This window comes from Ammospiza caudacuta, chromosome 19 (assembly GCF_027887145.1).
Source record: "Ammospiza caudacuta isolate bAmmCau1 chromosome 19, bAmmCau1.pri, whole genome shotgun sequence".
Lineage (NCBI taxonomy): Eukaryota > Metazoa > Chordata > Aves > Passeriformes > Passerellidae > Ammospiza > Ammospiza caudacuta.
Genome location: NC_080611.1, coordinates 2,790,459 through 2,807,042, shown reverse-complemented (window position 1 = coordinate 2,807,042; position 16,584 = coordinate 2,790,459). Strand labels below are relative to the sequence as shown.

The 16,584-nt window shown below is 48.8% G+C and overlaps 3 protein-coding genes across 4 annotated transcripts; 1 reads left to right on the top strand and 2 right to left on the bottom strand.

Annotated features, from left to right (window-relative positions):
• Positions 1–1,351: 1,351 nt before the first annotated feature.
• MRPL27 (mitochondrial ribosomal protein L27) lies at positions 1,352–5,031 on the bottom strand. Its single transcript, XM_058817384.1, has 4 exons — positions 4,987–5,031; positions 3,458–3,580; positions 2,669–2,736; positions 1,352–2,251 (listed from the first exon to the last, which is right to left on the bottom strand). The coding sequence occupies exons 1-4, from the start codon at positions 5,006–5,008 to the stop codon at positions 2,045–2,047; spliced, it is 420 nt and encodes a 139-aa protein (XP_058673367.1). The 5' UTR covers positions 5,009–5,031; the 3' UTR covers positions 1,352–2,044.
• Positions 5,032–5,210: 179 nt separating this feature from the next.
• On the top strand, positions 5,211–9,545 carry EME1 (essential meiotic structure-specific endonuclease 1). Its single transcript, XM_058817428.1, has 8 exons — positions 5,211–5,868; positions 5,952–6,079; positions 6,257–6,349; positions 6,705–6,826; positions 7,021–7,153; positions 7,665–7,780; positions 8,819–9,008; positions 9,340–9,545. Exons 1-8 carry the CDS (start codon positions 5,211–5,213, stop codon positions 9,514–9,516), a joined length of 1,617 nt encoding a protein of 538 aa, XP_058673411.1. The 3' UTR covers positions 9,517–9,545.
• Positions 9,546–9,698: 153 nt separating this feature from the next.
• On the bottom strand, positions 9,699–15,548 carry LRRC59 (leucine rich repeat containing 59). Of its 2 annotated transcripts, XM_058817300.1 has the most exons (7): positions 15,312–15,548; positions 14,907–14,966; positions 14,241–14,399; positions 13,834–13,938; positions 13,187–13,259; positions 12,585–12,758; positions 9,699–12,039 (listed from the first exon to the last, which is right to left on the bottom strand). In XM_058817300.1, exons 1-7 carry the CDS (start codon positions 15,414–15,416, stop codon positions 11,795–11,797), a joined length of 921 nt encoding a protein of 306 aa, XP_058673283.1. In that variant the 5' UTR covers positions 15,417–15,548; the 3' UTR covers positions 9,699–11,794. The 2 variants fall into 2 exon arrangements, with proteins under 2 accessions (XP_058673283.1, XP_058673284.1); XM_058817301.1 differs by lacking the exon at positions 15,312–15,548 and having other exon boundaries at positions 14,759–14,938.
• Between the last annotated feature and the right edge of the window lie 1,036 nt (positions 15,549–16,584).

Below are 16,584 nucleotides of genomic sequence, written 5' to 3'. Positions count from 1 at the left end.
CATTTTTATTAAGTCAAGGGAAAACAAGTGCAGCCCTCTCCCAACAAAAGTCAAATTTGTTCTGGCCTTCTGCCAAGTCCTTGAAAGGTAACAGGGAAGAGCAGGAACCTGGCAGAGTGTGAGGTGAGAATGTGTCTCTCAGCAGTTTGTGCCATGTTCCAGACTGATGCTCTCATCCCCAGGTGTTCCCCAGCCTACAGCTGGCTGTGCTGGGGGCCTGTGGGGGTTTCATTTCAGGCTGCTGGCAGTTGTGAGCATTTTCATCTGCTCTGTAAGAAGAGGTGGGATAATCTGGTTATTTCTGATCTGCTGTAATGCTCTTCCTCTCTCCTCAATAGATGCCACCTCCTTATGAGCATGCTCTGAGGCATCCTCCAGCTTTCTCAGGAACAGGAATAAGCTCAGAGACCTTGGACAGACATGGTGTTCCAGAGCCTTTCCATGCCCCCCTGAGCTACCAAACTCAGCGCAACACCGCGGTGTAAGCCTTGGCCTCAGTGTCCTGCTGCTCCCCGTGCTGGCAGCAGCTGAAGTGCCTGGGATTCCATTTTCCTCCACAGTGAATGGCCAAACCTTCACCCAGATCCACAACCACCTGAAACACAGGCAAGACCAACCCAGCCATCCTCCTTGCAGCACAAGAACAACCACAGAGCCATTGCTGGGCACTGCACTGAGCAGAGGAACCAGGGACATCTGCTCACTCTGGCAAACACCAAAGGCAAAGGTCCAGCTGCTGGAGCTGCACAGGGCAAAGCCAAGGGGAATGTCTGCTGGGCCAGAGCTCCTCAGGAGCAGCATTTCACACCTCTGTGAGGCAGCACTGCTGGCTGTACAAGGGATCAGACCTCAGGCACTGGTGGTATTGTGCTGCTTCACCTGTTTCTTAGGTTATCAAGTGCTTTACTGTGTCTGGATTACCTGCCAGGTGGAAATCTTCACCTGTGAGTGGCACAAGGGATGTGCTTTGGAGCACTGCTGCATGCTCTGGCACCAACAGCCTCTGTGGCTGGCAACAGCTCTGTACAGAGCCCACACGTGGATCTGGAGAGGTTCCATGGGTTATACCCAAATACAGACCACCAAGGTGAACCATGGGACTGGATTTGCAGACAGGGAAAGGACAGATGCACGGACTGAACAGCTGGAGGTCTACATGAAGATGTGAAGCATAGGTGGACACATGTGGCTGACCCAGTTCACCTGGTCTTCTGCAGAGCAGAGGAATTGTCTAAATAATGTCAACACCAGTGTCCTTACATTACTGATTTTGATAACTTGTTTTCTACTGCAGAGTCAATGTTTAAAATTGTTTACAAACCTGTAGATAAAATGAGATCAGTTTGGGCACAACACATTGGGGCTCCTTTATTTTGAGCAATACAAAAATGTCACATAATGACTCAAAAGGATGAGTATCCTGGATGATGCTTTATCATACACCTCCAGCTGCTGAGGCTTCAAATACTAGTCCAGATTTGGGCATCTTGCCAGGCCCCCTGAACTCAGCAATGAGTTAGAATTAGGCCTGAGAACTTGCCTCACATGGCCAGTGAATGGCACACTCAGATATTTAAGTTAAACATTGAGGTGAGTGAGCTAGAGCAAAAAAATCCAGCTTCCAGGTACACAGCATAGGTGCATGTGGAAATCTGTTCTGTAGTATTGTGAATTAAGGAACAAATACAACAGTAATGACTAAAAATGAGCAAAAATAGAGGGAATTATTAGCAGGACAAGTACTGAGACAAGAGTGATTGTACAGGGAATTCATCCAATGGCACAACAGACCAGGCTCTCCAGATACTACATGACCATGGTAACACATTCCATGAGCAGCCAAGACCTTCAGCTGCCCCACAGCATTTATTAAACACTCATAAAAATGCCAGCAGGTGATCTCAGTGCCTGAACACAGATCACAGGCACTTCAGGAACAAAACCAAGTCCTAGACTGGTATCTTCAGAGCCACTCTTGTCCTCAGATGCCAGTACAGCTGTAGTGGTCTGTCCTTCCCATCCATGCCCAGGTGACACAGCAGGTTCACAGCATGTTGACGAGTTTGAAGCTTCCTACCTCTGTGGTAGGGACAACACTGATGAAAGTTTTATAAAGGACTGCTCCTTTGGGCAGCTGGCAGATCACATCCCTGCTCTCGCTGCTGCGGGGTGGGGGCACGTAGACCTCCTTGGTGTATCTCACAATGCCATCCTCCAGGGCATAGAGGGTCTTGTTCCGGCCCATCCCCACCTGGGAGAGGATGAGGAGCATTAGAAAGGAGAGGCTGGACATCCACAACTAAAGCAGATCTGATCATTGGTCTGCCTTGTTTGATATCCTGGCTTCAACAGCATCTGTTGCTTTATTTTTTTAAAATAAAACCACACAACTTGCTTCCAGCAACCAGTTTGCAATGGTGCTCAGTATGAGACATGAGACACCCATTCCAGCCTGAAGCACAAGTGCCCAGTCAGGTCACAGAAGTGTTCTGGGACAGCAATCGCTGCAGACCTTCCCTGAGTCCCACGAACACAGGTGAGGCTCTGTGACCAACACCACACAACACAGGGATGAGCATTGAGAATGAGACTGAAAGAGAGGAGCAGTGAGTGTGGGGCTCAGGGGGGCTGCTGTTCCCTGAGACCCAAAGAGAGAGAAAGGCCTTACGTGGGCGCCGGGGTGCCAGCGGATCAAGCGCTGCGTGGCCAAAATGTTCCCTGCGTGGACAAAGGCACCTGCAACAGAGGGACACGGCCAGGCTGCAGACAGAGAGCTCCCAGAGCCCTGGCAGAACACAAATGATTCTGGGACTGACAAATCCCAGCTTTTGTAGGCATTTTCTAAGGAAAAATTACTTGAAATGTTAAAAGCATCTGAACGAAAATGATGTTAGCAGGAAATAAAAGGGCAATGGACAGACTGTGGCAAAAAGTCAAATCTCTGAACAGATTGCTCCTAGGGTACAGGGCATTTTCTGGCTGCTGAAGGCATTTGTTTTACTACATTTACATTGAAATGTTTCCATCAGCAAAGCTAGTAATTATTAAGCACTCAACTGCAAGAATCTGCACTTTGGCTTCTGCTAAGCTTTGTAATTCCTTTGTAAACACTGGAAATGCTCAGTTTTTCCACTCAGTGTGGGGGGAAAGTGCAGTAACTTACGAGGTGTCTCACAGTGTTCCCTCCTCCTGGGCTCTCTGGAGAGGCCAATTAGAACCAAAGTACATTTTCTGTAGGCAATTTTGGCTGGCAGCCGGCGGGCTCGCGGTGGGGGGAGCTGACTCACCCTGCCCTCCCACCACCAACCCTTGATCAGGAGGTTTCACTGATCCTCCCCTTCTCTCTGCTGGAAAAGCGCCCTGCCCACCTCTTCCTGAAACACTCAACAACTGACACATATCAGGGAGAGAAGCCGTGAACAACCCAGTGAAATGCAAATAAGATACTGAGACCTACCTTCGGCTTTTTTGAAGCCATAGCGTTTCCCCGGGCTGCGGCCACCCAGGTTTTTCGAGCTGCCCCCACTTTTCTTAGAAGCCCATCTGACAGCAACCAGGCTTGGCTGGTGAGTGGTCAGAACTAGGTTAGGAGAAAGAACATCAGCTGGAAAAACTATCATACATAATTCCTTCTGTCAGATGTAAAGGAAGACAGGCTTTAAAATTAAAGGCAAAGGAAAGCCCTGGGAGAAACAAAAAGTACTTCCAAGATAAATTAGACCAAAATGGCCTAAGTTCCTTGAAAAAAGGCCACATCTCAAATGCTGCTGCTGCCCAGGTAAGAATCAAACTCTCAGCAAGCATGTTAAATCATGTGCACAAATTTCTGTTTCATTTTTGTAAAATGCAGCACAGGTGTCATTGCTTGCTGTGGATTGCTCTTACAGTGCTTTGAGAAAAGATGGGTTGTGATTTGTTTCAGTTTCCCCTTTGACCAAATGGCACTCACACAGTTACACCCTGAAATCTTACAAATGAGGAAAATATATAAACATCTATGACCAGCTAGAAACAGTCTGAGGACTACCCAGAAGGAGTATAAGGGTTGGACTTGTTGGAGGTCTTTTCCAACAAATTGATTCTGTAATTCTATGATTAAAGGCTCTAAGAAGGAATACAGAGCCCTGGGAGTGGCTAAAAGGGAGTCTGAAGCACAGTTTTTTTCATTAATCCTCCCAGTTTCAGGGAAGTGTTTAAGATTGAACAGGGCTTGGAGCAACCTGGTCTAGTGAAAGGTGTCCCTTCCCATGGCAGGGGGTAGGAACTGGGTGATCTTTAAGTTTCCCCCCAACCCAAAATCTCTTCAGTACCACCTCTTATGCAGGTAGGAGACAAACCTGATTTTTCTGAATCCCTCTATTTAGCCCGTTAAGCAGCAGGTTAGTGCAGAACAGAGGTTATCTTGTTTCCTTAACCTGATCAAAACCACTCGTTTATCCTAACTAATTCATCACGGATACTCAGTGAGCTGGAAATGTCCCACCACTGGAAGTGTTCAAGCACAGGCTGGATAGGGCACCTGCTCTAATGGAAAGCATCTCTGCCCATGCAGGGAGTTGGAAAAGATGACTTTTAAGGTTCCTTCCAACCCAAACTTGTCCATAATTCTAAGAAATACTGTTGAGGAAAGGGTACAAACCCCCATTAATTTCAGGACATGACCCACTAAGTAAAGCCTTCGGGACTTGACGATTTGTAGGAAATCAGACAAAACGAAGCATAGCTACAGTTTCACATACACAAACCCGCCCATCGCCATCACCACAGCTCCGCCTCAGCTCCAAGCAAAAGCGAAAGCCTCGGCCTCACGCTATCGGTGGTGACATCCCACCAGGGGAGCGACGTCGCGCGGGGTAACCTCCCTGGGGCACCTTGTCCCGAGCTCATCCCTCCCGCTCCAAGGCCAGACCGCCGCTCCCGCCCTCAGAGGGTAACGAGCTGCCACAGGCCCGCGCTGCCCGCACTGCCCTCACTGCCCTCACTCACACAGCCGTCCCAGCGCCGCCATCTTGCTGGCGCCGCTCTCCCCGCCTCCGCCCGCTGGCAAGGCGACGCGCACGCGCGCTCGCTGGGCGGCGATTGGTCCGAGCGCGCGCTCTCGCTGGCGTTCGGACCAATCGCCGCCCACTGCACGCGCCTCCGGGCCAACCAGCGGCCGGCGCGGGCTTTCCCCTCAGGCGGGCTCTGGTGCCCCTGAGGGGACGGGGGAGATGGCGGAGAGCGACTTGGGGTCTGAGAGCAGCGAGGAGGAGAACCTGCCCTCCTTCGCCTACCTGCTGCAGCCGTCCCCATGCCTCGGCGAGCCGAGCCGCCCGCGGTCGCCATCTCCTAAGCTTGAAGTGGCAGAGGTTGTCAAGATGGTGAGCAGCGGGAGCGAAGAGGGGATGGACGTCGTCCCTTTGCACGAGAGGGTCAAGATGAGGGTGGGAGCGGAGCCTGAGCCCTTCAGCCTGGGCGCTGATGATGAAGGAGAGGCGTCTGGGATTTGTGCTGACCTGATGGCTCCTGGGAGCGAAGGGCTTCGGCAAGACCTGACGCCGTCTGGAGAAGTAGCTTGCGGTAGTGAGACTGGTACACGCAGTGTTGAGAGATCCCCCTTGTGCTCATTGCCAGTCGACTCTGACAGGCCTGGCAGCCCCCCGGTAAGCAGAGAAAGGCCAGAAACATCGCTCCCTCTCAAGAAGCGACAATATAGTCAGAAGGAACGGGAGGCAATCTGCCAGAATGTATGGCAGAGAAGGAAAGAGCAAGAAGCAAAGAGGAGGAAGCAGGAGGAGGAGAAAGAGAGGAAGAGAGCCGTTGCCAAGATGCTGAAAGCTCAGCGGCCAGGAGAGTGCCAGAAATACATAACAGTGGTGCTGGATCCAGGTAGTTGTCCTCACAGCCTGCTGCTGCCTTGTACTGACTGTTGTCTCCTCTCTCTGGAGGCCTGACCCATGAATCGATTTCAGTCATCTTACAGGTAGAAGGTGGCGAGCAGATCCTTAGTGCTTTGCAGGCTGCCAATTATTCCTGTGTGTTTGAGAACCACGCTGTTCCCTGCAGCATCACCTGGAGGAGAAAGACAGTGACATCACAGGTATGTGAGCAAAATTTTTATAATCTCCTCCTTTTCCTCATGTGTTATTTGTGGTCATTAGTAATTGTATTTAGCAACCCAAGTGAACACCCTCTAATTTCCCTGCTCAGAGATCTGAGTGGGAGTCTGAGTGAATTCTAAACAGACTGTGGCCTGTTTGTTTTCATATCTGAACAGATGGGAGGAGGAGATGAATGGACAGAAGAACCAAATGTTCTGGTTCTGCTTGGCTTGGAGGAGTTTTTGTCCATGGCTCACAGCTACAAGCAAGTGAGAATGCTTATGACTTTTGTGTTCCTGAACATGCCTTGATGTAAAACCAGTGTTTTGCCATCCCTCTTAGTGGCAGGAAGGTTTTGGTGTGGGTGGAATGCAGGGTTTCACTGAAACAGAAATCTGGGTGTAGAAGCCATTAATGGGCTGTATAATACAAAGTTCTGACAAGCTTTCTTCACTAGTTAAAATTTTTCACACATTCCTCTGAAGAGTTACATTGTTACATCAAGTGAGTTTATTTTTTTTTTTCCTTCTTTCTGCAGACCGACAACCAGAGCAATAATTTGCTGTGCTTCTCTGTATACCTCAACATTGTTTAACTCCTTATGTTTCCCATTCATCTTTGTAGAATGCTGATGGCTGTGCAGAAAGGCAGAAGGAGACCCTGCAGAGCTATGTGGCTCATATGATGGAGAGAATGCCTGGGAGAATTCTGGCTCTGGCAGTAGTTGGAGTAGAAAATTATTTCAGGTCAGACTTCTTCCCTCCAAATGTTTCTGTGTTTTCTCTGGTCTTGAAAAATGCCGTAGGTGTTTATGTTAATTCTTTCTAGCAAAGACTGGAGTACAAGAGGTATTCCCAGAACGGCTCCACCACTTTTTGTACAGAAACAGAAGCAAAGGTCCATCCAGACTGCCACCCCAGTCTTACCTGACTCTTTTTAGGTCTCTTCAAGTTCAGCCAAAACAAAGGCTGCGACAGACAGCAGCAAGTGGGAATCAAGAGAAACGGGGAGAAAGGAGAAAAAAGGAAGCTAAGGATTCTAGCTTGGACTTATCCAGAATGGATGTGAAAGAAGTGAGTGCTTTTAAAATGCATGCAGCCATCATCTGTTGTCTCCCAGTATTTGAACATTTGACCCAGTCACACAATTTTGTACATGGGAGTATGTGGCTTTCCTTATTCATTTGTCCATCCGTCTATGGACAGAGCTCTTTAGGTTCAGCTCCCCACTGCTCAGTCATGTACCTGCTCCCACAGAGGCTGATGTGTCTCATTCTCCTGGATACTGATGTCAGCCACAGCACGTCTTGCCCTTCAGGGCCCATTGGCCAATGCCACTGGTGGTGGCTTGTTCATAACAAGAGCCACATGGGAGCTGAGGCAGCTTAGAGAACACTGAGGTGATATTAACTGTCAGGAGACAGACTGCCTCTAAATATTTCAGTGTCTTAACTGTTCCCAAAATGGAGAGTGCAGGTTCTTGTCCTACAGCAGGACGTTTGTGACCCTTTTCTGCTTCAGACGAATATGGAATTTGATGCAGCAACACTGATTGTGCCATTTGTTGTTCCCATTGGTGATACAGGCCCTGGTGGATCTGCAGCTGAGCACACAAGTCCAAATCAGCATTTTTGAGAGCAGTGAGGAGCTTGGGGAATATGCCACTATGTTCACCAAAGCTGTGGCTGAAGCACCATACAAGTGAGTAAGCAGAGGAGATTTGGTCCTGCCTTTGGAGAGGCTGCACTTTGAGCTACTGGGAAGGAATAGCAGGTACAACACAGGGTACAATGGTTCCTAAAGGTGCAGGTGACAGAGCATCTGCTCTTGCAGCTCCTCCAACAAAGGACTTGTTCTTGAAATTGATGTCCTGCCCGCAGAGGGGTCAGGACAAACCCTGGTTTCATAGTCACAGGCTGGTTTGGGTTGGAAGGGACCTTAAAGACCATCTAAGCCAACCCCCTGCCATGGGCAGGCACATCTTCCATTCCACAGGGCTGCCTAGTGCTCCATCTAACCTGACATTGAATGCTTCCAGGGATGGGATCCACAACTTCCTGGAGTATCTGCAGCTTCTTTGGGCAATTTATTCTGGTGCCTCACTACCTTCAGCTCTCACACTGGAGCCTTAACATCAAGTAGAGCTCTTGTTCTGAGTCAGATTTTTGGAGTGGAAAGGGAATGCGAGTAGGGTTGGCTCTTAGAGTGCCAGCTTTTCTTCTTCAGTGTGTAATGAAGAGACATGCCTGAGAATGAACCATTTGATTCTTTCCATTGATGAGGGAGGACAGCAGCTTGTTGCACAGTGATAGCTAAGAAAGCCATCTTGCACAGTCTCACGCAATCCTGGCATTCCTGTCACAGCAGCTGCTGGATTTTCATGTCAGCCATGACAAGAGATGAGCTGTCATTAAAAATGACATCTAAAAGTGCTTTGTTATGGTTGACAGCCAGAAGGTGAATTCTTGTTTACCACTTTGTCTGCAAGTTGGCTTGTGTCAGGATTGCTGCTGAGTATGGGATTGTTTATATTTCAGGAGCAATCTGGGTCTTAAAGAAATTGTTAATGCATGTAACGAAAACAGGGTCAAATTATTCATGTTTCCTTTGATGCCAGTTGTGTCTCTGACAGCTCAAGTGAGGGACGGTGCTCTGGCTCTGTGACAACAGATGGCAGGGACAGGATTTTCTTCACAGCCTCATTGTCTCATTTTCTTCCTCATTCCTTGTTCTCCCTAGGCGAGAGCGAGAGAACACAGGGTTCTCTTTCTACTTAGAGAAGGACTGTTGCAGAGGGGTGAAGGTGGATCCTTCTGGAAAGGGTCTCTTGAAAGTTTGGAAGAGGCAGATACAGCAATTTAACCGTGTCAGCGCTGAGATGGCTGAGGCTATTGTGTCTGCCTACCCTTCTCCTCAGCTTCTGATCCAGGTGAGGATGCCTCAGGGATACCCAGCACTGTGTGCAGGCAGCCAGGGAGTGGAAGAAATAATTTAATCAGTATTAAATTAGACACAGTGATTCTGCATGAGCGGTTCAGTAAGTTAACGAAGGAACCAATTCCTTGGCATCCACTGGTCTGGCTTCCCACTGAGGGAGCAGCACTGGCTTCACTCTCCAAGCTCACAGATGGGACTTGGGCAGAGACCAAGTGAAAAATGAGTGGACATTGTGGAAGGGCAGAGCAGGTACAGGTGCATAGCTTTGATTGTTTTTTTGAGCAATGGATGCAAGTGGGTGATGCCATTGTTGTTGCTTCCAGGCCTATGAGCGGTGCTCCTCGGAGCAGGAGCGGGAGAACATGCTGGCCAACATCCCCGTGCACCGCGGCGAGGGCGTCACGGCCACCGCCCGCCGCATCGGGCCCGAACTGTCCCGGCGCATCTACCTGCACATGACTTCCCACGATCCCAACCTCTGTCTGGATTTCACTGGCTAGCACAGGGAAAAAGGGTTGTACTGTTCAGTTAAGTGTTCCATTTTGGATTTCACTGGGTAGCTCCAGGGAATAAGGGTTTTCACCATTTGTCTGGTCAAGTTTTCAGTTTTCTTCTGTGAAGAAGTGCTTAGATAACACTCAATGATCCCTGTTTAAATACTTGAAACACATTAAGACTTTATTGTAGAAGGAAAAAAGTTGGATAAAGTTGCTGAATAGCAGGAGTTTACACAAGAAAGGTGGTGAACATCTTCCCTAAGCACATGAGTTGCACACAGCTTATAGTACTGATGTTGTTTTATTTGTCTTTCTATAAAATAAATAATTTTGAAGAATAACCTTTGCTTCTAAACATGGTGTCTTGAATATAGACAGGTATGTCCTCTGTTAAAAGGAATACTTCCTGTTGCTCTCCTGAACTGCAAGGACTTACCTTCTCCCTCCTTTGGGACAAATCCTGAAGCTGGAGCAACGTGGTGCTGCCCCCCCAGCACCTGCTCTAGCGAGGTGAAAGAACTTTACCTCACAAATAGCCTCTCATTGTTCCGCTGTAGCAGATGGGAATGAGTAAGACTAATTTTCAGATACAAGTTTAGAGTGCTCTGATTCAGTCTCCAGACAGCCTAATCTACAGAAGGTCTTGAAATCTGATTATATGTGCTGGAATTATGAGGTCTAAACAGTTGGCAGAAAAAGCTTCCTTTTAATTAGATTGGGGACCACGGCCTGTCCGTGCAGCCATCAGCACTTGTGTGCACACAAGGACAGTTGAGGGTTTTTGTAACAGCATTGCTGAGAATTAAACTGCATCCCATGTGTAGAAGTTAACTCTTTGGAACCCTGCTGCCTCCAGTGGAAAAATCCCTACCTGCCCTGCTTGCTCTAGGCACCCAGCTGGAGCCCTGGCCTGACCAGAAGTGCTGCTAACCCCAGTCTATAAATTGTATAAGCACATGCTCACCAACCTATGTAGCACTCATCTAAATGTTGGCAGGAAGGGCTGCATGGAGGAATCATTGCTTTAGATGCTGTTTGTAATTCTCCTGAACATTTCTGGATAGAGGGTAAGGATCTTTTAAAGAATGGGATGAGCTAGGCACCCAAAGCAAAGCTTAAAGGTGTTTGAAGGAAGCTTTGAGAACATGCACCCTCCTGAGGCAGAGGCACCCCTTCATTCCTTTGATCTGACACTTGTGCTGCTGCTCTCTCCTGGGCCATATTCAGGGAACCACAATCTTATCATCGGGTTACAGAAAAATGAGGGTTTAATGCTGTGATAGGTATGAGAAGAAGGAACGATTCTGGACACCAGTGTGAATGTCTCAGTGGAGTCTGTAGCACAGATATTCTTTGAAACTTGCACTTCATTTTAAGAACTCACAAAGCTCTTAAGGATATGAAAAACTTCTGCTCGATGGAAGTTAAGGAAATTTTAAAATGAATTTTAAATAATTTTTAAGGAAATTCGAAATAATTCACAGACCATTGCAGAGGTGAGTTTTCCTCTTGAGATGCAAACCACCAAACCTCCCAGCCTTTCCCCAGCCCCGAGGCTTCCCATTCCTGCCAGCAGTGCTCCCACAGCGCCGCCCAGCGCTGCTTCCGCAGCTGCAGCAGGCAGGAATTACTCCCATGTACTTGGCAATCATTTGTGGCTGTTCCTAAAAGGTCTAATTAAAATGAAAACTATGTTAATAACATAAACATCCAGTTCAGACAAATTGCCATGAAAACTATTGTATTGAAAATTTTCAGCTTCTTTCAATAGCACATCAGCCCCTTTGCTCCAACACAAGGATGCACAGCCATCCCACATGCCTGTAATTGGTCCTGGAGTGTGGCCTTAGTGTATTATTCCCATACAGCCATACCACCATTTTTAGCACAAACAGAAATGAGAGCAAGGAATGGATATGTATTAAAAACCTTCCACCTCTAGCTCAGAGCTACAGCTGTCTCACCCAGATGATGTGAGGGCTGCTTGTTCCCATTCCTATAGACTGTCAGCTTCCTGTGCCTCACAATCCTGGTGGACACAACTTGGAGGCAAGGAGTGGTAACAAGTTTAGGTTAATGTGCACAAATAATGGGAGTTACAGGCCGACTGAGAGACATGCACAACAAAGATAGTGTAACAATAGCTCTGCTCTGTGGAGTGGACCAGCAAACCAACGCTGACTGGTTCAAAGCAGTTTCATCAGAACACAATTCCATAGGAATTCTGGCTGCGTAGATGGTGGAAGGAGATGCTGATGAAGCAAGTGCCCACCCAGGACAATCACTGGTGCGAGTTGTGCTGTAGCATGTTCTGCAGGGTTTTGTGGTTCTGCAGAGCAGCCACCACGTCCTCGTAGAGGGTGTTGACGCTGACACACAGAGGTTGATGCTGCAGCTCCGTCAGCTTGCAGGCAGCCAGGGTACAGAGGATGCAGAAGAGCACAAAGAGCAGCACTCTCAGCACTGACCGCGACCACGAGGCCTTGTGCCGGGCAGGCTGAGGGGGACGGGAGCTGGAGGCCGGCTCTGCAGTGAGAACGTGAACAGGACACAATGTGAGGAATGAACCAACAACAACAGGCTATGCTCACAAACAAACTGTTCAGGTAAGATACTTAATCCTCTGCTGCAGTTGGCTTTTGTTGTGAATTTTCATCACTTAGCTCTGATAAATAAGTAGATGTGCAGGATGTAACTGGTTAGAATGAAAAGTTTCAGATCCAGTTTCATGGGCAGCAGTGAAGGGGGTGTAAAGCACCTCTGTGTTGCACAAGATCTGATTAAGCAAATGTAGCTCAGTAGACTTAAGAAAAAAATGAGTGGAGGGAAGTTCTCATTAGGAACAGCTGGAGAACTTCATGACTTGCAGCTTTACAGTTCAGGGTAACACAGGAAAAGGGGGAAAGGGCACAGCAGCAGAGTTTATGAGAACTCCTGTAAGTTGCACTCTACCCTCTCCCACCATCTTCCAGTCTCCCAGTACCTGGGCTGCATGAAAGCAATTCTGGCAGCAGCACAATCTAATGACAATGAAACCTGACACAATCCCACCCAAAACAGACACTACTTACTTCGGGTGTGGACTGTTTCCTTTTTAGTTTTCTTTTCCATCTCCTGTTTTGCAGCTTTCTGAGCATCGTACTCTCGCCTTCTGCGCTCCTTCTCCTCTGCCTTCTCTCGCTTCCGCAGTTCTCTCTCCAGAGCCTCCTTTGCTCGCTGTTCTGCTTCACGCTTCTTCTCCATTTCTGGGGGTTAACAGCAAGTTTTTCCCTTTTATGCAAAGCGTTGTCACTGCCATTTTCCTTATTACCTTATTATCCCAACTGGAATGAGGAAACCAATTAAACAACTATCCTCTTTTATTATCATTTTATTTAGTAATACATACCTTGCATTTTGCTGTGCTTTTCTTTCATGTTTTATAGGTAACCTATAGCACATTCCTTCTAGAGATTTAACTATTCCTCAGGCCAAGAAATCACATACACTACCCCCCTGCTATATTTCTCCCTCCAGCCCTTTTACCCTACTATTCCCTGAGTACTTTGGGTTTAGGTGGCTACAAATATGTGTTAGATGACAATTTATTAGATGGTGATCAGAATGTTTGGGTGTGTTATACAGACCAAGAGCAGTCCTCAGCAGACAGCACGTGGGGGCTCTTTGTCCTTACCTCTCTCTGCCTGGAGTTTCCGCTGCCGTTGTTGATCTTGCTCAGACTGGATTGCTTTCATGTGCTGCAGTACCTGAAATAGCCAAGAAAACAACCTGAGGGCTGTGCAGAAGCCTAGTAGCACAGTCAGTTCAGAACACAACAGATGGAGTGTGGCTGAGGACAGGCAGCTGGGGCTGACCCTCAACCCTCACCTATCCCTACAGCTACGGCTCTGAAAAGAACTCATAACTTATGTGAGTCTCTGTTAAAAAACAAATCTTTGCATTAAAAACAAACATGGCAAACTGGTGCTCAGTGATTCAGAGGATCACAGAACATTTCTATTTATGTTTGCCAGAACTTCTCCAGAGGTTTTTGTACTATCAGCACAGGCATGGATTACTATGTCTGATTATGCTTCCTTTCTTGGCAACCAGCATTTAATCCTCTCTTAACTCCACAAATGGAGAAGCATCCTCCTCAGTCAGGTGTTTGCTCTCCACAGACACAGCAGTAGGGGAGTCAGTGCAGTGGACCTGCACCTCACTCCCTGAAGAAACTTCAGGGTCCTGCAGCAGCTGCCCAGCTTGCTAAGCAAACAGAGCAAGAATCACTCAAAGCCATGAAAGGAAAAAAAGCAATTAGAATAAAACGAGACTCCTTACCTTGACAGCAGCCTGCTTACACTGCTTCTCATCCAGACAGTCTCCTGCTACTTTTGCCAGGACAGGATCCAGGGGATTGTCCTTCAGATCCAGCCACTTCAGGTTCTGCAAAAAGGCACAAAGGGAAGGCTGTAAGAGCACAGCAGTCTTGGAATTAATAAAGAGATCCAAAGCAGAAGGAAAGAACTGCTTAGTTTTCACATTAATGAAACAGGTAGAGAAGATGAGCAGAGATGTTTTCAATAGACTGAGAGGATTTTTACTGGGCTGCAGTGCAGACCCAGCTGAATTTTGAAATGGGTAGTCAGCAGGATGGATGCTTCACCAGAGAAATCAACTTGAGCAGGATCACAAGACCATGGGCTGCATCCCAAAGCTTTACGTAACTGCCCAGCAAACAGTTTTACCTTGAGCTGTGCAAAGCTGACCGGCAGGGTGACCAAGCGGTTGTTCAGGAGGTCCAAGTGCTGCAGATTCACCAGGCGGCCGAAGTCCAAGGGCAGCTGTTGCAACCGATTTTTACTCAAATCCAGTTTCACCAGATGCATCAAACTGCAGAAGTCTGACTAAAACCCAAACAAAGAAAACCCAGAGGAAGCTGGTCAGCACCCTTATGGAAGAACCTAAGTGGAGACAGCCTGCACCTCAAATCAGGCACAAATCCTTGACTTGCTACAGGACTGTGATGGAGGAAAATTGCTCTCCTCCTCTGCCTTGGAAGATGGATGTGAGACACAGTGGGACAGATAAGACAGACCGAGAAGGTTATGGATGACAATATGACAGGAACAAACCCAAGTCTCCACTGCTGATGAAACTTCTCTGTATTCACCTGGGGACGCTCTGGAAGGAATGTACTGCAATCTTCACACAGTGCAACCCTGTACTCTCTCCTGCCTCAGCCAAATCCACTGCCAGCACTGACCTGTTACTGACAACTGAGTCATTCAGCCACCCCAGGGCAGCGAAAGTGCCAGTTCCACAGTGCCTGGTGAGCCTCTACTGAAGCACCAGCTGTCTTTCCAAACATTTCCCAGCAGACTGATCTCCACGGAGGCTCTCTAGCACCTTACCGGCAAGGAAACGAGGTTGTTACAGGACAAATCCAAGACAGTAGCTTTCGGAAGAGCAGCCTGAAAGACAAATAAGGCACTGAATGAACATGGACATTCACCCGACCCCCTCTGACACCTGTTCTGCTTCGGCCTCTGCGGTTTCTCCCGCGTCAGTCTATCCATCCCCCGCGGCTGCTCCACGGTCACGTCATCTCCGGATCCATCTCTGTGTCAAAAAGGTTCTTATCCCAGGACAGCAGTAACTAGCGGCTGCCGGGCCCGCGGGACACAGAATCTCACTGCTTTAAATACCTGCAGGCCAGGTCACAAGCCCCCAGCACATCCGGCTGCCCTACGCTGCCCCTTCCCGGGGCCGGGAGCCGCTCCCCACCCCCGCCGGGGGCCCTGCGGCCGGAGACTCACCAGCTCCCGCACCGGCACTTCATTCAGGTCGCAGAGGCTCAGGTCCAGCTCGTTCCCGTCCAGCTTGTCCTTCAGGCTGAGCCCCTTCCCGCTGCCCCGCGACATGGCTCCGTCGGCGGCTGCCCACGGGAGATGCGGCTCGGCACGGGGAGACAGCGCGGCTCGGCTCGGAGCGGCTCAGCCCAGCCCGGCCCGGCCCGTCCCGGCGTGGCACGGCCCGGCCCCGCCAGCCACTTCCGCGGCCACGTCCGCGCGGGGCCCGGCAGCCGCCGCCGCGGGGCCGAGCGCGCCCCTGCCGGCCCGGAGCGGGGCCGCACCGCCCGCGCACGCACCGGCGCCGCCGAACACCGGCGCGTTGCCCTAAGAGAGGATGTTATCTGGTGTTTGATCTCTGCGTACTTTCAAACCTAAGCAAAAAGAAATGAGATTTAGTCCCCGAGCAGAGAGCAGCTAATAGGCTCTAAGCGCTGTCTTAGAAAGACGAATTACTTGTTGGTAGAATTGTCTTGTTAAGGTTTAAGGTTTGATCCGATGATCTCAGACTTAATGAGAGGTTAACAAAGCTTGGGAAGAAGGATGTGCTACTGAGCGGGAACGAGGAATGCAGGATTTATGAGTTACAAGGACATTAGGAAGAATCCCGAAGATAAGGAAGAAACTAATAAAGCTAACTCAGCAATTGGGTTGAATCAGCTCCAAGCAGGTGAAATGTAGTTTTGTCAGGGGCAGATTGTGACCACCTGCTCATGGTCACAGACCCAGGAAACCCACCAACCCAAAAGAAGAGAAAGACTAAGACTGGACTAATTAGCATGGGAAGCAAAAGAATCATTAAACAATGGCAGATAGAATACTAATTGATATGAGAACTAGGTAACTTGTAGCCAATGAACATTAATGCCTCTTGTTGCTAAAATATGTAAGTAGTCAAAAGTTTTGACAGCTGTCATGCTGGCTTTGTGGATTTGCCATCCAGTGCAGAACTGTAAATAGGTGAAGTCAAATACCTCTGCTCTGGGCTTGAGTTGGCCTCTTACACACTGGGTGGCAGAGCCTATTTTGGGACACACTGGTACAGCTCAGGGCATTCTTGTAGCTGTCCCACCAGCCCTGGAACCCTGGCCAGGTTGGCAGGAGTTTAGATCTGGGCTACATGAAACAGCCCTGCAGAAGGCAGGAGAACTCCCAGCCTAGACCCACGAGCAGGGGAGGTTTTGCATCCAGCCACATCACCTGACACACAGCACCACGCAGAGAACTAACTGGTTTATGG